At 33.2% G+C, this 19,550-nt stretch overlaps 1 protein-coding gene across 2 annotated transcripts in view; it reads right to left on the bottom strand.

Moving 5' to 3' along the window:
- The window catches only part of HTR2C (5-hydroxytryptamine receptor 2C), a gene marked incomplete at both ends in the record, with an annotated part of 129,857 nt that overhangs the window by 41,719 nt on the left and 68,588 nt on the right, over positions 1-19,550 (bottom strand). The window contains one exon of one of the 2 annotated variants that reach the window (XM_079728287.1): positions 11,365-11,565. In XM_079728287.1, coding sequence (XP_079584413.1) covers positions 11,365-11,565 — 201 coding nt within the window. The remainder of the gene's footprint in view (positions 1-11,364; positions 11,566-19,550) is intronic. The other variant, XM_079728288.1, reaches the window with a different exon arrangement.

The raw sequence follows: 19,550 nt of genomic DNA, 5'->3' as shown, positions 1-19,550 counted from the left end.
CAGTTACAAGAGACAAGGAAGGACACCACATAATGATCAAGGGATCAATCCAAGAAGAAGACATAACAATTGTAAATATATATGCACCCAACATAGGAGCACCTAAATACATAAAGCAAATTTTAACAGATATAAAGAGAGAAATTGACAGTAACACAATTATAGTAGGAGATTTTATCACCCCACTTTTGTCAAAGAACAGATCATCCAGACCAAAAATCAATAAGGAAACACTGGCCTTAAATGACACATTAAACTAAAAGGATTTCATATATATATAGAGAGAACATTCCATCCAAAAGCAGCAGAGTAAACATTCTTTTCAAGTGCACATGGAACATTCTCCAGGATAGATCATATGCTAGGCCACAAAGAAGTCTCAATAAATTTAAGAAAATTGAAAACATATCAAGTATCTTATCTGACCACAATGCTATGAGACTAGAAATCAACTACAAGAAAAAAAAAACTGTGAAAAACACAAACATGTGGAGACTAAACAATATGCTACTAAACAACCAAGGAGTCACAGAAGAAATCAAAGAAGAAATATAAAAATACCTGGAGACAAATGAAAACAGAAACCCAACCATCCAAAATCTATGGGATGTAGCAAAAGCAGTTCTAAGAAGGAAGGTTATAGCAATACAAGCCAACCTTAGGAAACAAGAAAAATCTCAAATATAAAACATAAGCTTACACCTAAAGCAACTAGAAAAAGAAGTACAAACAAAACCTGAAGTTAGTAGAGGAAAGAAATCATAAAGATTAGAGCAGAAATAGATGAAGTAAAGACTAAGAAACAAAAGAAATGATCAATGAAACTAAGAGCTGATTCTTCTAAAAGACAAACAAAATTGATAAACCTTTAGCTAGACTCATGAAGAAAAAAAAGAGAAAGAGCCTGAATCAATAAAATCATACATGAATAAGGAGAAGTTACAACTGCAATCACAGAAAAATGAAGGATCCTAGGAGATTACTACAACTATACACCAATAAAATGGACAACCTAGAAGACATGGACAAATTCCTAGAAGTGTACAATCTCCAAAGACTGAATCAGGAAGAAATAGAAAACATGAACAGACTAGTTATCAGTAATAAAGTTGAATAAATAATAAAAAAAACTCTAACAAAGTCCAGGACCAGATGCCTTCATGGGTGACATGAGGTGATGAATGTATTAAATAACATTATTATGGTAATCATTTCACAATATAAATGTATATTGAATAATCATGTTGAATGCCTTAAACTTACATAGTGTTATATGTAAATTACATGTCAATAAATCTGGAAAAATTAATCAATCAGTAATTCATAAAGCTAGTAGAAAAAACAATATAAATAAAGTGCACTTGAACAGCACTATCAACCAACATATGTTGAGAAGATGTTGTTGAAAGAGGAGATATCCTGAGGGCATGGGTTGAACTTGTGAACTATGGCTACTAATGAGTCATGAACATGGACAAAATTCCTTAAGGCAGCAGTGCCTTATTGGGTGTTCAAATAATTACTCACTAATATGATAGAGAATTTTGTGTAGCAACCCAAAACGGCCCTGGCTAAAGGAGAAGGGTGAATCAATATGCAGAAACAAGATGATTAGGAAATCAAACAAGGCATAAAACAAGGCACAGAGAAAATGATAGAAAAGCAATGTTTGAAGAAATACTCTGAGTAACTGAACATGGGGATTTGAAGAAGAATCTTTAGTTCTTATTGTCATGGGTGTACCCAGCTCACTTAAGGAAATGAAGACGTGTCTTGGATATGGTAAGAACTATCTCTTCCTCAGAGATAGGAGAGAAGGAGGTGTGGATGCATGAATGATTAACAATAAAGGCTTAAACTAAGAAAGCAACTGAGGGAATGGAGAAACTAGAATGTGAGAAATACTAAGGAGAAATATTAAGAACAGGTTGTGTTGATTGGCTATAGGAAGAAAGAGAAAGAGTCTAAAATGATTCTCAGATTTCTTTTTTGGGTATATGGGAGATGCTGTTGCTTTGAGAACACACTTGAGAAACAAAAGTGTAGGAGGAGGGGAAAATGGAAATGGGAGAAAGGTGATGAGTACAAACTTGGTGAGATGGCATTTGAAATATTTATATCCAATCTTCATCTCTATACAGCTTAAGCTAGAGATCTGGATAGATAATCTGGATAGAAATAAGTAGAAATATTTATTTGAGTGTCGTCAGTAGAGATTTCAAGTTATTTCTGTGCATGAAGTAAGCCAGGAAATGTGTATAAGCAATTGGAAAGGACAGAATGCTGGGAAGAGTGAGAGTAAAGCAGAAAATGAATAAGTTGAATAGGAGCAGACAGAAAGAAGGAAGAAAAGAAAACTGATGTGGTAGCATGCAGAGGAAGAGAGAATTATGAGGAAAGCATCTTCCACTGTTTCAAACATCACAGAGAGAGCTAGAGTTGGAAACATAGTTCTTAAAATTTGGTCCATGGGTACCTCAGTGTCTCTAAGACAATTTCAATGGTTTTATGAAGTCAAAACTACTTCCATAATAATATTAATGTTTTATTTGCTGTTTTCACTGTGTGGTTACATGGTGCAAAATAATGGTGAGTAAAACTGCTGGTGCCTTAGCGTGAATCAAGCTAGTGACACCAAACTGTACAAGTAGTCCTTGTATTGTTTACCAACACACACTTTCAGGGGAAAAAAGGTCAGTTTTACTTAAGAATGTCTTTGATGAAGCAGTAAAATCAAACATTAATTTAATTAAATTTTGACCCTTTTAATAATCCATGGGATGAAATGGAAGTATACATAGAGCACTACTGCTGCATACTGACATAAGATGGTTGCTTTGAGGAAAAACACTTATGCAATTGTTAGAGTTGGAAGATAAACTAGCCATTTTTTTTCATGGAATAACATTTTTACTTGAAAGAATGACTGCCAGACACAATAGGGTTATTCATACTTGGATAATTGGCAGATATTTTCTCAAAGATGAATGAGTTGAATCTGTTGTGTCAAGGAAAAAACAACTGGCATTTCCTGCTAATGATAAAACTTGAGCTTTCAGGTAAATATTAGAACTTTGGAAAACTTGTATCTGCCCAGGAAAGCTTGATATTTTCCCTATATTTAGAGCCATTTCTGATAAGATTGGTAGGAATTATTAATGCATGCGATTTTTGGTATTGTATTAACATTTGAAAAATCTGCACAACCCAATGAACCAATATTTTCCAAAATACTTATGCTTGATGTTACAAAATAAAGCATGGATAAAATATCCTTCAAAATGAACGACAGATTAGTGGATTTTAATGTAACAGCATATGAAAAATTCAGTGATATGGTTTCCGATTCCACATTGCAACTAAACTTAAGAAACTACCACTTGCTGAATTTTAGTGCAGTGTCAAAAAAAAGTCCACTATTATCTGAACACGTTATTAAAACATTTTCCCGTATTGAAGCTATCTATCTGTAATGGGTATATGTATATTCTTCACATAATTCAACAAAAGTAGCTTATTACAATAGATTAGATGCAGAAGCAGAAGTGAGAATCTAGCTGTCTCCTAAGCCAGAAGATAAAGAGATTTGAAAAAAGTGTAAGATAATGCTACTCTATTCACTAATTTCATTTTTTTAGAAAATATAGCTATTGTTCATAGAGCTATGTTATTTATGTTAACATATAATAGGTTTATTATTTTAAAATAAATCCACACATAAATAATTTAAAATTTTCTCAATTTTAATTTAAAATTTAATTAAATTTAAATTAAATTAAATTTAAATTTAATTTAATTTAAATCTCAAATTTAATTTAAAAAAGTATAAGACAATGCTACTCTATTCACTAATTTCATTTTTTTAGAAAAGATAGCTATTGTTCATAGAGCTATGTTATTTATGTTAACATATAATAGGTTTATTATTTTTAAATAAATCCACACATAAGTAATTTAAAATTTTCTCAATTTTAATTTCTAGATAGATATATTTCTAAATAGATATAATAGTATATATATTATATACTATTATATATTATATACTATATTATATACTATTATATATTATATACTATATTATATACTATATATACTATATATATATAAATATATATATAGTATATATATTTCTAAATAGATATAATGGTATATCTATTTCTAAATAGATATAATTCATATAAACAAAAGTTCTTTGGAGTCTTCAATAACATTTAAGTGTATAAGGAATCCTGAGACCAAAAATTTGATAAGTAATAAACAATTAAGAAGTCACTAATGAATTCACAGAGATAGTTTCAGTAGAGTGATAAAGCCACAAAATTGATTCTTATGAGATGGATTATAAATGGTGACAAGGAAGACATGAGAATGACTATATAATAAGCTTGCTGTAAGGTCTGAGAGACAGAGTGGCCATAATCTAATTTAGTATATAGATTAGAAAAAGTATTTTAAAAAAATTCAGTTGTTTATTTCTTCTTAATTTATAAATTTAAAGAGACCTCTACCAAAATATAAACAGACTTTTAAAATGGAAGTATGAAAGTTAATGTTAAAGCTCATAGGGAAAATTAAACATTCCAGAATTTCTAGACAAGCCCTGAGAAATAAGAGCAATGAGTGGAGGCTAACCATATCAGATGACAAAATTTATTATAAAACTTTCATAATTAAGACAGTGTGGAATTAGCACACAAATAGACACAGTAGTAGAATAGAGTGTAAACTTCAGAGGCAGGCCTAGATATGTAAGAAAATTTAATATGCTATAAAGATAGCATCATATATTACAGAGTAGATTGACTTTTTGAATAAAAAGCATGAGACAACTGAATGGTTATATGGAAGAAGATAAAATTAAATGAGTATCTCACCACCACCAAAAATAAACTCCAAGTGGATTAGAGGCCTAAAAGTAAAAGGAGTAAAATATGGGTGATTAATTGTTTAACCTGAGTATAGGAAGAGGATTTATAACTATTACTCAACATAGAAAGGAAATCTGATTGATAAAATGAACTGCAAAATAATAATAATTTTGCATGGCAAAAACACTATAAGCTATAGCAAGTAGGAAACACAGAAAATATTTTCATTTACATGTAAACTGTGTACATCTTTGATGTATAAAGAGCCATTAAAATTGAGAAATAAAAAGTTAAAGAACCAGATAGAAAAACAAGCAAAAGGCACAATCACTTTGTGAAAACCAAGTTAGTAATGACATATGAAAACAAGCACAAATTCAACCATAATAATGTAGATGCAAACTAAAACCACTTAGATAACATTTCTCACTTATTGAATTGGCAAAATTTTAAAGTTTGAAAATACACTTTGTTAACAAGATTTTGGAGAAATCAGCTCTCATGGAAATGAAAAATGTTTCAACTCCTAACTAAATGTATATGTATACATTAATCTCTTGATAACTCAACTCTATTTCTAGGAATTTTTGGTGAAATTAAACTTTCAAAAATATGAAACACACACACACAGAGTGAGAGAATGGTATGCACATGATTGTTTCTGGTGGAATTATTGATAATTACAAAATATTAGAAAAAAATGCTCATACTACACAGGAGACTGGTTAAATAAATTACGATATATCTATAAAATGCAGTACTAATGAGCATTTAAAAAAGGAATTTGGCTTTTAAACAGAGTGTTTAGGTCATTTACATGATATTTGGGTTTACATCTACCATCTTACTATGAATGGATAGAGAGGGATTCCCAGGACATATTACAAAGTAAAGAACAGCAAAGTGTTAACATGTATGTAGTATTTTATCTTTTATCTAAGAAAGGAGAAACAAGAATATATATAGTTTTTTGCAAAAATAAACTTCGAAGTGTAGTCTAGAAATTATTGAACGGGTTAACCAAGGGAGAGAAGAAAGAGTGACACTTCTCTGAGTATACTATTTGCATACCTTTGGAACATCATATTAAGGTCTTACATATTAAAAAATAAAGGCAGCAAGGTAGGGTAAATCAATACTGAATGCATACAGAAACCAAAAAAATCCCTAACTTTAAAGAATTGGTAACAGAACCACACAGAAGAAAAAATCCATACTAATTCTAACATTTTGAACACAATGGTTTGACATATAACCTCAGCGGGAAACATTCTAAAGGCAACAAAATAAAACCCCAAAAAACAAAAAAAACAATTGCAATACAATTTTAAACATAGCATTTTATTTACTGTGTGGTATGAGGATCGCAATTCTGAAATGAATTTTCATATTGTAGGATTCAGAAAATATAAATATTAAATAAATATATTGATGCTTTTGAGGATCAGGTTACTCATTGTGAGAAAGGTGAGGAATAACAAGGAATTGGGAAGGTAGCAGAAGAATCCTGTGTTACTGGATTGGAATTAAAGGCATAGATATAGCAATGAGTGTACCTAGATTCCATATCTGTTTGTAAAACCTCTGACCACTAAAAAAAACCAAGGGTTCCTTGTATGAAATAACTGATTTCAGAACTGGGACATGGAAAATAAAGGGTAAATCTGGCAAAATCAACGACAGAAAGCAAGAAAGTGCTTAAAGTGCTGATGGGACATAACAAAAGGAGTTATTGGACAAATCTGGGACAATTTGAGCATCCAAATAATTAAGGACAGTAATGAATTAAGTTACATTGATTACAAAATAATTCAGGAGTATTTACCAATATGAATAAATGAATAACAAAGTGGGAGGGAAAACCTTCCTTACAGTACAATGCCAACTAATAAAGGAAGAAAGAATAATAAAGTGAGAAAAATTATTAGTTTACAATCATATAATAATAAATGGCTCAGAGAAGAGTCATCAGTGGATTCTAAATCCACTGGGTCAAAGTTTATTGGAAAATAATTTCTTAATTTCCAAATATATGTAGATTTTTCTAGTTACCTTTTGGTAAACATTTCTATTTCATTTGAATTTGAATTACTTTATGATTCCAACACTTGAAACTTATTGAGAGTTAATTTATGGCCAAATATATGGTCAATTTTGTTAAATATTTCTTATGCAAATGATAGGAATATGTATTTTTCACTTGTCACTGAGTTCAGCTTTTTTCATTGTCCTCATACAATCACTGACAAGGGTGTGTTAAAATTTTACACCATGATTGTAGACTTGCCTATTTGTCCTTACAATTCTGTCCATGTTTAATTTAATAGGCCATAATATTATATACATACATTCATTATTCTGTGTCTTCCAAATGAATTAACTCCTTCATAATCATGAAGTAACCTTCTTTCTTTAAAATAATTGTTTTTTGCTGAAAAATCTATTCTGATAGATTACTAATATAGCTATACAATCTTTCTGTTGGTTAGTGTTTGTGTGGAGTACCTTTTTAATCCCTTACTTTCCTTATGATATATATGTGTCTTATAAACACATAGTTGGATTATTTTTTCAAATATTGCCTGATAGTCTTAGAATATGTAGTCCTATTTACAATTAATATAATTATGGATATATTTGGTTTTAATTTTGCCATCTTAGTATGTGTTTCTATATTTTCCCACCTGATCTGTATTCCTATTTTTTATCTTTTATTGCCTCCTTTTGGATTTTGTTATATTATTCTCTAATATTCTTCTAAAAATTTGGAAGGTAAACGTTTCTTTTCTATTAGTGATTACCATTGAATGGACAGTTATACTTTATTCATCAAAGCTTAATACTAAATATCATTTTTATTTTTCTCCTGGACAGTGAAAAAAGTTTACTTTCAACCCTCTGTTCTTATATGCTACTGTTCTGTGCATTTTAGTTCCATTAATATACTGAATGCCATAAGACATTATCATTATTGTTTTATACAGTCAATGTTTATTTATATTTAACTACACATTTACCATTTCCATTGCACTTAATTGCTTCCTGCATCTCCAACCTTCCTTTTGTGGCCATTTTCCTTTGTTTGAAGAACACCCTTTAGTATTTTGTTAAGCAGGAGCCTGCTTTTGTCACGTTCTCTTAGTTTTTGCTTGATAATGTCTTTATTTCACTTTGATTCTTGAGGTATAATTTTGCTGAATATATGATTCTAATTTAGCATTCATTAAAAAAAAATTTTTTTTCACCACTCCCTGTGCCATGCGGGATCCTAGTTCCCAGACCAGAGATCGAACATGTGCCCTCTGCAGTGCAAGTGTGAGTCTTAACCACTGGACTGCCCAGGAAGTCCCAGCATTCACTTTTTATCAGCACACTGACACTATCATTTTAATATCTTCTAGTTTTCTCTGTTGCTGTTGAGAAGGGATTCATCCATCTTATCGTTGCTCTACTGAACTAACTTGATCTTTTTTTCTTTAAGGTTGATATATGTTTTCTCTTTTTCTGCAATGTCACAATGATGGGTCTAAATGTTGATTGTTTTTTTATTCATTCTGCTTGAGACTTGAGCTCTTTAAATGTGAGAATCGGTGTTTTTCATCAATTTGAAAAGCCGTTATTTCTTCAAATATTGCTTTTCTGCCATTCTTTTCTCACCTTGTGGAATTCTTCTCACTTTGTACTGTATGTCCCTTATATTATTTTCTCTTTTATATCCTTCGATTTTCCTTGCTTCATTCATCACAGTTTCTTCTGCCTGACCTCTAGTAATGCTCTCTTTAGCCATGTCTAATCTGTCTTTGAGTTCTAAGGTTTTCATGGTATGCTTGAGCTCCAGGTTTTCTCGTTGTTTCTTATATCTTAAATGTCACCCTTTATAGCTTGCAGTTTCTTGCTGAAATATGTAAGTTCAGCTTGTAATTTCCATGTTCACACTACAAATAGTTGTTTAAAGTCTATGTCAGGTAATTCAACTATCTTGAGTGCCTGTGGGTTCATCTGTATTATCTTTTATTGTGTTATATCTAGTTCATTTGTCTTGTTTCTTCATGTGTCTGTTTATCATTGTATTTCAGTTACAGGAATTGAAAGTTATTGAAAGAAGTCATTTGAAGCCTAGGATGATAAGGTTTTTTTGTTTATACCAAGAAAATTGGAAAGGTGAAGACTGTGAAATCACCTTAATCCAATTTCCAGGCTCAAGATTATTTTGGTTAGATGGGTGGTTTAACCCTGGTTCATCCTTACTTCTAGTGTACAGTCCTTTGGGATCCAAAAATAAGCCCAAGTTGGTTGACCCTTGCCAGGCTCGTGAGACTTGAATGAGCTTCTCAACCTGTCATCACATCTTCAGGTTTGCAAATGCCTCATTAGCAGATGTGACCCAAAAGTCATAATCATTTTTCCTGGATTTCTGTCATTTTATGGATGTCTCACTATCTTTTTTTTTTTAAAACATCTTTATTGGAGTACAATTGCTTTACAGTGGTGTGTTAGTTTCTGCTTTATAACAAAGTGAATCAACAATACATATGCATATATCCCCATATCTTCTCCCTCTTGTGTGTACCTCCCACCCTCCCTATCCCACCCCTCTAGGTGGTCACAAAGCACAGAGCTGATCTCCCTGTGCTATGTGGCTGTTTCCCACTAGCTATCTATTTTACATTTGGTAGTGTATATATGTCCATGTCACTCTCTCACTTTGTCCCAACTTACCCTTCCCCCTCCCCATGTCCTCAAGTCCATTCTCTATGTCTGCATATTTATTCCTACCCTGCCCTTAGGTTCTTCAGAACTATTTTTTTTAGATGCCATATATATGTGTTAGCATACGGTATTTGTTTTTCTCTTTCTGACTTACTTCACTCTATATGACAGACTCTAGGTCCACCCACCTCACTACAAATAACTCAATTTCATTTCTTTTTATGGCTGAGTAGTATTCCATTATATATATGTGCCACATCTTCTTTATCCATTCATCTGTCGATGGACACTTAGGTTGCTTCCATGTCCTGGCTATTGTAAATAGAGCTGCAATGAACATTGTCGTACATGACTCTTTTTGAATTATGGTTTTCTCAGGGTGTATGCCCAGTAGTGAGACTGCTGGGTCATATGGTAGTTTTATTTTTATTTTTTTAAGGAACCTCCATACTGTTCTCCATCGTGGTTGTATCAATTTACATTCCCACCAACAGTGCAAGAGGGTTCCCTTTTCTCCACACACTCCCCAGCATTTATTGTTTGTAGATTTTCTTATTAGCTTCTCAATGCTTATAGTATTTTCCCCATATTTTTGTTGTATTTAGCACAAGAGTCAGTCCAAATTACCCAGTCTGCAATTGTTAGAAGGTGATCCCTTTAATATTCTGATTTAATTTAGCTGTGTATTTCCTTTGTAAGCACCGTAAGAACTGGCATCTTTCTAGAGAAGGTCTTCATGATGGAGAGGGTAAAATGTGTAAGTCCTTGACTATGTAGGTCAAATTGTGTATATAGATTCACTTTTTTTCCTTGGAGAAATTTCATTGCTTTTTATCCGAAGGGGTGTGTGTGTGTGTGTGTGTGTGTGTGTGTGCATTCACCTATAATAGAACAATCTTAAAACTTAAATTTATTTTATCAATGAACCCAGAGTCAAAATCTTTACATGATATCAGTAAAGACATCTTGATCTTATAAAATTTATCAGAATCTTTTACAGAAACATAACTTTGAAGAGGAATTATTTAATGAGACACTAAATGTACGTTCCAACTGGAGGAGAAAAAAAGGAAAAAATGGATTGTAAAATCCTTTCTATTCCAATTGGTTAAATTTTGTGACTTGAATATTAGTATTGTTGAGCATGAATATTTTAAATAAAAGCAGTAAGATGATCATTTCTCTCCCTTTAACCTCCCCCAAATCTTTAAAGAAACCAATAGATGTTTTTGTTTCTGTATAACCAGAATTCAAGGAGATATTTAAAAATGAAGGGGAAATAGTATATTTTAGGTTGATTAACAGCATAAATTTTGGCATGTTTACTTTGTGAAGATTCGTATTGCACTATAAATTTTTCCACTGAAGATATAGAATTAGAATAAAAATATGAAGATTAATATTCTGGGATAGATTGATCTCTTCTAAGATTTAAAAGCTGCATTTTAAAATTTTAGATTTTACCATATATCTTTGTCATCTTCAAATTGTTTTAATTATCTCAAAGGTTATGTGTCTGTGTTGCAGAATTCATTGGCGTTTTTGACACATAAAATACTTTAGCAGGATAAATGGAAACTTTACATTTGCATATTTATATTGTTTACATTTCTTACATTATTATTAACCTAAATATCAGATAAATAGGTTAAGAATAATTATTAAATAGAAGAATCCCGATTAAACGCAAATGTTACCAGTCGACGTCTGTACGTTGTTCACAGTACATAATCCGAAAGTATTGAGCATAGCCGCTGCAATTCTACTGGCCAAGAAAGTTAATTACCTAAAGAAATTGCCCAAACAATAGCAATCTTCATGATGGCCTTAGTCCGTGAATTGAAACGGCTATGCTCAATAGGATTACGTATTGCTACATACCGATCCAGCGAAATAGCGCAGAGGTGCATGATGGACGCTGTAGAAAATAAAACATCTAAAGAAATCCAGACGGGGCACAAATATCTAGGTAATGGCCAGACATAATCTGAAAGAGAGCAGAGAGAAGACAAGAACATGTTATGTAAATTATACCAACTGTAGTTTTAAATTTAGTCTACTTATTTTTTCTTCTCATAATCTAAGTTTATAAAAGAAAGTAAAATTTGGTAAACATTGTTTTCCATAGTAGTGATATGACGATGATGATGATAATGCATTCAGTGTTACATACATTATTTTTTATTGAGGTAAAATTTACATATTATAAAATTAATCACTTTAAAGTGTACAATCTAGAGGCATTTAGTCCATTCACAACATTATGCAACCATCACCTTTTTCTAGTTCCAAAACATTTCATCATTTCAAAAGGCAACCACTACCCATTAGGCAGTCACTCTCCATTTTCCCCGCCCCCCCCAGCCCCTGACAATTTCTTATCTGCTTTTTGTCTCTTGAATTTAGCTAATCTGGTTATTTTATATAAATGGAATCATACAATAGGCGACCATTTGTGTCTGGTTTCTTTCTTTTTGAGGTTCATCCATTTTGTAGCTTCTATCAGTACTTCATTCTTTTCTATGGCTGATGCTCTTATCAGTTGAAATTTTTTTGCATGTTCTCATAAATGAAATTTTCATAATTTCCTTTATGGATTGCTCATTGCTCTTGTTTAGAACTATACCTAATTTTCATGTATTAACCTTGAAACCTTCAACTCTGCTGAATTCATTTATTAGATCTATATTTTTGTGTGTGGGTTCTTTAGGATATTCCATATGTAAGATCACATCATCTGCGAAGAGAGGTAATTTTATTTTTTCTTTTCCAATTTTCCTCTGCCTTTTATTTTCTTTCACTTGATTTCTCTAGATAGAATTTCCAGTACAATGTTGAATATAAGTAGTGAAAGCAGATATCTTGTCTTTCTCCTGATCTTAAAGAATAATCTTTCATTATTTCATTATTGAGTAGGATATGTTAGCTGTGGATTTTTCATACATGCCTTTTATCATGTTGAGGAAGTTTCCTTTTATTCCTAGTACGTTCTGTGTTTTTAATGATGAAAGAGAGATAGATTTTGTTAAATGCTTTTTCTACATCATTTGAGATGATCGCATGGTTTTCTTACCTTCATTCTATTAATGTGATGCATTACATTAATTGATTTTTTATGTGCTGAACCACCTTTCATTCTTGGGATAAGTCACACTTGGTCACGGTGTATAATATGATGCCAAATTTAGTTCGCTAGCATTTTGTTGAGGATTTTTGCATCTATATTCATAAGTGATATTGGTCTATAATTGTCTTTTCCTGTGATGTCATTATCTGGCTTTTGTGTCTGGATAATGCTGGTCTCATAGAATGAGTTACAAATGTTCCCTAATCTTTTATTTTGTAGAAATTTGAAAAGTATTGATATTAGTTCTTCTTTAAATAATTGATAAAATTTGACCAGTGAAGCCATCTGGTCCAGGACTTGTCTTGTTGGAAGGTTTTTTGATTACTGATGCAATGTCTTTACTTGTTATAAAGTCTAATCAGAGTCTTTATTTCTTCTTGAGTCACTTAAAAAAAATTATTTATTTAATTTATTTATTTTGGCTGTGTTGGGTCTTCATTGCCATGCACAGGCTTTCTCTAGTTGCAGCGAGTGGGGGCTACTCTTTGTTGTGGAGCATGGGCTCTAGGCACATGAGCTTCAGTAGTTGTGGCATGCAGGCTCAGTAGTTGTCGCTCATGGGCTCTAGAGCACAGGTTCATTAGTTGTGGCGCATGGGTTTAGCTGCTCTGCAGCATGTGGGATCTTCCCAGATCAGGGCTCGAACCCAAGTCCCCTGTATTGGCAGGTGGATTCTTAACCACTGCACCACCAGGGAAGTCTCTTGAGTCACTTTTAGTAGCTTGCATGCTTTTAGGAATTCGTCCATTTTATTTAGGTTATGTGGTTTGTTGGAGTACAATTGTTCATTTATTCTCTTATAATCCTTTTAATTTCTGTAAGGTCAGTAATAATGCCCTTCCCCACTTTCATTTATAATTTTAGAAATTTGTGTCTTCTCTCTCTTTTTTTCTTAGTATTTCTAGCTAAAGGTTTATCAACTTTGTTGACTTTATTGTGCCTTAAATCTCAATTTCTCCATTTTTTGAAGGATAGTTTAGAGTTTTGCCATATGCAGAATTCTTGGTTGACAGAATTGTTGTTGTTATTGTTGTTGTTGCTGTTGAGCTCTTTATTTATTTATTTTTTGGTTTTTTTGGTTTTTTTTTTACAAATTTATGTATTTTTGGCTGCGTTGGGTCTTCTTTGCTGCACGCGGGCTTTCTGTAGTTGTGGTGCATGGGCTTCTCATTGCGATGGCTTCTCTTGTTGCAGAGCATGGGCTCTAAGCATGTGGGCTCAGTAGTTGTGGCTTTTGGGCTCTAGAGAACAGGCTCAGTAGTTGGGGTGCACGGGCTTAATTGCTCCACAGCATGTGGGAACTTCCCAGGCCAGTGCTTGAACCCATGTCCCCTGCATTGGCAGGCAGATTCTTAACCACTGTGCCACCAGGGAAGCCCCTGTTGAGCACTTTAAATATGTCATCCCACTGCCTTCTGGCCTCCGTGGTTTCTAAAGAGAATTCATTATTAATTTTGTTAAAGATCCTTTGTAATTTTGACCATAATGTCTTGGTGTGGATCTCTTGGAGTAATATATGCTTAGCATTCATTGAGCTTAGTAAACTTGATAGTGTCTTGTGTCTCTCAGGTGTTGTTCATTTTTCTTCATTTTTTTTCTCTTTCTTCTCCTCAAACTGGATAATCTAAATTGACCTATCTCCAAGTTCCTTAATTCTTCCTTCTTTCTGCTCAATTCTGCAGTTGAATTGGTCTAGTAAATTTTTATTTGAATTTTTGTACTTTTCATCCCCCAAATTTTTATTTGATTTCTTTTTATAATTTATATCCCTTTATTGCTATTCTTGATTTGTTGAGACAAAATTCTGGTTTCCTTTATTTCTTTGTCCATGGTTTCCTTTGGCTATCTGAGCATTTTTGAGAGAGTTGATTTAAAGTCTTTGTCTAGTAAGTCTAATGCCTAGGCTTCCTCTGGATCATTTTCTATTAATTTTTTTTCCTGTGAATGGGCCATACTTTCTAGTTTCTTTGCATTCCTCTTACCTTTGATGAAACTTGAATATTTTGAATTTTATAATTTGGCAACTCAGGAAATTTGATTTTGCCCCAGACATGTATGGTTCAGAGGTCAGCTAGAGATTTAAGCCAAGTTTATGGTTCCCCAGAGAAGAATCTATGGTTCCCTCTATTTCTACCCTTTCTTATATGCTCCCTCAACTTTCAGCTTTGAGATTTCCTCAAACTCTGTCCTCAGTTTCTTTGGGCTACAATAACTGCAGATTTTTTGGAGGTTTAGGCACTTGACCTGACATAGACTGCATCTTCCTCTTCGACTGTAAGTCATGAAATTTGGAAACTCAACCAGTGCTGTTCTCTTCTTCCAAGTCTTGAGACCCTCCAGAATCTTTCTGTTTTAGGTTTTTCTCCAGTACCTTTAGATAGTTGTTTTTGTATTATGTTTAGAGTTGATAGTTTTTATCTGCAGGAAGGTTGGTTCAATACTTGGTCATACCAGAGGTGTAACTAACAACCATCGGAATTCAAGGAGCACAACAAAGAAATCAAAGACATTATTAAAAATTCTTCTAAACAAAAATGTTTATGAATGTTCATTTCTGTTCATCATTATCTTGTAATCTCCTCAGATTGTATCCACCTAGAAGTTGATTGTGCTGAGGGTTTGGGTATTCTCAAACTGTTTGACTAGCAAAAATTATTTTTCAAATTGTGTTTCAAATACACAAGTATTACCTGACTGCCATTATGTGGAAAATTTTGTTGCCGTAACCACTGGAATATAAGATGCATTGGGTCAATATTGTTATCTGTTTTATTTTTCTACTGTTTTATTCATAATGCTTAGGTCAATGCATGGCACAAAGTAGGCACTAAATAAATATATGTTAAATGTATAAAAGAATACACCCCCCTCAACAGATCATAACCTCACTCTAAATCCAACTTCACCATATGCCAATATATAGCCTCATGAGGATACATATCCACTCTACAAAGTCAATACACTATCTGGTCAGTTCTCAGCAGTTACATATTTAATAATGGCAAAAATGGAAATAGTTATTGTACAGTACCTGTCATATACCAAGCACAGTGTTAGTTAGGTACTTCATTTTTAGTTATATTCCATACAACACAAAAAATTCTGTAGTGTCAGTTCTGTTATCCTACAGTGTGAGGAAAATGTCTCAAACTTTCAGACTTGTTCAAGTCTACAGTGTGAGTAAAGAATTTTGCTCCAAATCTGACACTTTTTCCTGAACACTAAGGTACCCCCTATCACCATACACTATTTCTTATTGAATAGTAAATTCAATTGCTTTTATAATAGAGGACAATATTCCTTGTACAGGGTTTTCAAGAAGTCTACTTCCAAACATACAAGACATACAATTATGGCTGATCACAATTATCCCCTAAGATTCTTATTAAATACATTCCTTCCTGGATTTCACTACAGACCTGTTAATTCAAAATATTTAGAATTTCAGTGAAAATTTAGTTTTCATATTTGTCTTGTTAAGAAGACAAATGGATTTTTCAAGTTGTCTCAATGGAATGAAAGTGTATTTTCTTTAGATAAATTTATGTGATCAGGCACATTCCAGACAAGAAATATGTGAAAAGTTTTGTAGAAGTTGCATAGCAAAAAGGCCATATAGCATAATTTCCATGGGGGAAGTCAATTAGTTGAATGAGATTAAATCTTGTTTTCAGAAGTAAAAATTGTGTAGTGTTTCATAAGACATTTTCCTACATTCCGTCATTCATTTATTCATTCAAAGATTATGTCAGCTTTAGTAACTCCAAAAATCACAGGCATCCCCACCAATATTGACAATAATGGCAAAGACTGAATAATAGACACTGTAAAATTTCAGTTCATTTGTGCAAATGAAAAAATACAAGGGCTTTATTTCTATGAAATAATGGAGACAAGCTTTGCCTTGCACAAAGTAGGCACTCAATAAATATTTGTTAAGTGTATAAAGGAATATCCCCACCCTGAAGATTATAATCCCATCACAGAAAAAATAATAATTTTCCAATATTCTGATAATATAATTAAGGAATGTGGAAATGTTGGACTGTAAAGCAATCCCAAAGCTAGAATGGAAACAAAGAAGTTATAATTGATGTCTTTAAGTTAACATATATGAAAAGATGAATAACCACAAAAAAGTTTTAAAAATTCTCTAATTCATTTCTTAAAATAATACAGAGTCAATATCAAAACTTACAAAATACTGAAAAAATAAGACTAGAGACAAATAGCATTCATTGATATAGATTCAAAATTACAAATAAAATATTCACAAATAGAATCCAGCAAAGAGTAAAATGAAAAATATATTACAGTAAAACAAAAGTTATTCCAGGAATGCAATGGCAATTTAATATAAAAATCTGCCGGGCTTCCCTGGTGGTGCAGTGGTTGAGAGTCCACCTGCCGATGCAGGGGACACAAGTTCGTGCCCCGGTCTGGGAAGATCCCACGTGCCGTGGAGCGGCTGGGCCCGTGAGCCATGGCCGCTGAGCCTGCGCATCCGGAACCTGTACTCCACAACGGGAAAGGCCACAGCAGTGAGAGGCCCGTGTACCACAAAAAAAAAAAAAAAAAAATCTGCCAATATAATCCCTTATAGTAACATCTGTAAAGAACTTTTATGATCTTTTAATAGATTTTTAAGAATAAGTTGATAAAATACAGGAGCCATTCCTAACTAAAACTTTAATTATATAGAGATAAAGGGAATCCCCTTAAATTTGATAACTTACAAAAACCAACAGCAATTATTGTAAACAGTAATGCATTAAATACATTTCAATTACATTAAATTTAAAAATTGGACAGGACAGTCTTTACAAAGCCTTTGAAGCAGCTACCATAACCATACTCAGTGAAGAAAGGGTGGATGTTGTTGAAATTAACAGAAAGAGGACTTCTCAAATAAGACATAGAACTTATGAAAAGAACCAAATGAGGAGTTTAAAGCTGCAGAAAATATCTGAAAGAAAAAAATCACCAGGTGGGCTCAATAGAAAAATGGATATGGTAGATGAAGAGTCATTAAAACTGAATGCAGATCAATAGAAATTATCCAAACTGAGCAAGAATGAGAAAAAATTAAAAATAAATGAACATAGTAGGGACCTAGGGGACATATGTATGCATCTAACATTTGTGCCATTGGAATCTGAGGAGAGGAGAGATTGATACAGAAAAAAACTATTTGAAGAAATAACTAAAATATTCCATATTTGATGAAAAATGAATTTACAGATTTAAGAAGTTCTGAAGGGGCTTCCCTGGTGGGGCAGTGGTTGGGAGTCTGCCTGCTAATGCAGGGGACACGGGTTCGAGCCCTGGGCTGGGAGGATCCCACATGCCGTGGAGCGACTGGGCCCGTGAGCCACAACTACTGAGCCTGCGTGTCTGGAGCCTGTGCTCCGCAACAGGAGAGGCCGCGATAGTGAGAGGCCCACGCACCACGATGAAGAGTGACCCCCACTTGCCACAACTAGAGAAAGCCCTTGAACAGAAACGAAGACCCAACACAGCAAAAATAAATAAAAATAAATTAATAAACTCCTAAAAAAAAAAAAAGAAGTTCTGCAGAACCCAAATGGTTAAACTCAAATAAGATCATGCTTAGACACATAATAATCTGGTGAAAACAAAAGATAAAGAAAAACTTTTTAAGCAGCTGAGAAAAATGACTCTTTCATCAGAGGCCAGAAGGCAGTATAATCACAATTCAGAATTTTATATCCAGTGAAAATATCTTCAGAGAATGAATGTGAAAGAAAGAGATTTTCATAGGAGGGGAAACTAAGAGATTGGTTGCTAGGAGACTTACTGAAAAAATTTTTAAGGATGTTCTTCAGAAAGAAAGAAAACTTGTAAAAAATATACAAACAGCACATGCAGCTCAATATCAATAAAACAAACAACCCAATCAAAAAATGGGCAGAAGACCTAAATAGACATTTCTCCAGGGAGACATACAGATGGCCAAGAAACTCATGAAAAGATGCTCAACGTCACTAATTATTAGAGAAATGCAAATCAAAACTACACACCAGTCAGAATGGCCATCATCAAAATGTCTACACATAATAAATGCTGGAGAGGATGTGGAGAAAAGGGAGACCTCCCACACTGTTGGTGGGAATGTAAATTGGTACAACCACTATGGAGAACAGTATGGAGGTTCCCCAAAAAACTAAAAATGGAACTACCATATGTTCCAGCAATCCCAATCCGGGGCATATGCCTGGAGAAAACCATAAATCAAAAAGATATGTGCACCCCTGAAGGCAGAGAGCAGAAGCAATAAGAACTACAATCCTGCAGCCTGTGGAATGAAAACCACATTCACAGAAAGATAGACAAAATGAAAGGGCAGAAGACTATGTACCAGATAAAAGAACAAGATAGAACCCCAGAAAAACAACTGAATGAAATGGAGATAGGCCACCTTCCAAAAAAGGAATTCAGAATAATGATAGTGAAGATGATCCAGGACCTTGGAAAAAAGAATGGAGGCAAAGATCGAGAAATGCAAGAAATGTTTAACAAAGACCTAGAAGAATTAAAGAACAAACACCTAGAAAATTAAAGAACAAACAAACAGAGATGAACAATACAATAACTGAAATGAAAAATACACTAGAAGGAATAAATAGCAGAATAACTGAGGTAGAAGAACGGTTAAGCGACCTGGAAAACAATGGTGGGATTCACTTCCATGGAACAGAATAAAGAAAAAAGAAAAGAAATGAAGATAGCTTAAGAGGCCTCTGGGAAAACAGTAAACGTACCAACATTCACGTCATAGGGGTCCCAGAAGGAGAAGAGAGAGAGAAAGGATCTGAGAAAATATT

Source organism: Hyperoodon ampullatus (assembly GCF_949752795.1).
Source record: "Hyperoodon ampullatus genome assembly, chromosome: X".
Lineage (NCBI taxonomy): Eukaryota > Metazoa > Chordata > Mammalia > Artiodactyla > Ziphiidae > Hyperoodon > Hyperoodon ampullatus.
Note: the sequence above shows the minus strand (reverse complement) of the source record. Positions and strands in the feature narration are given on the sequence as shown.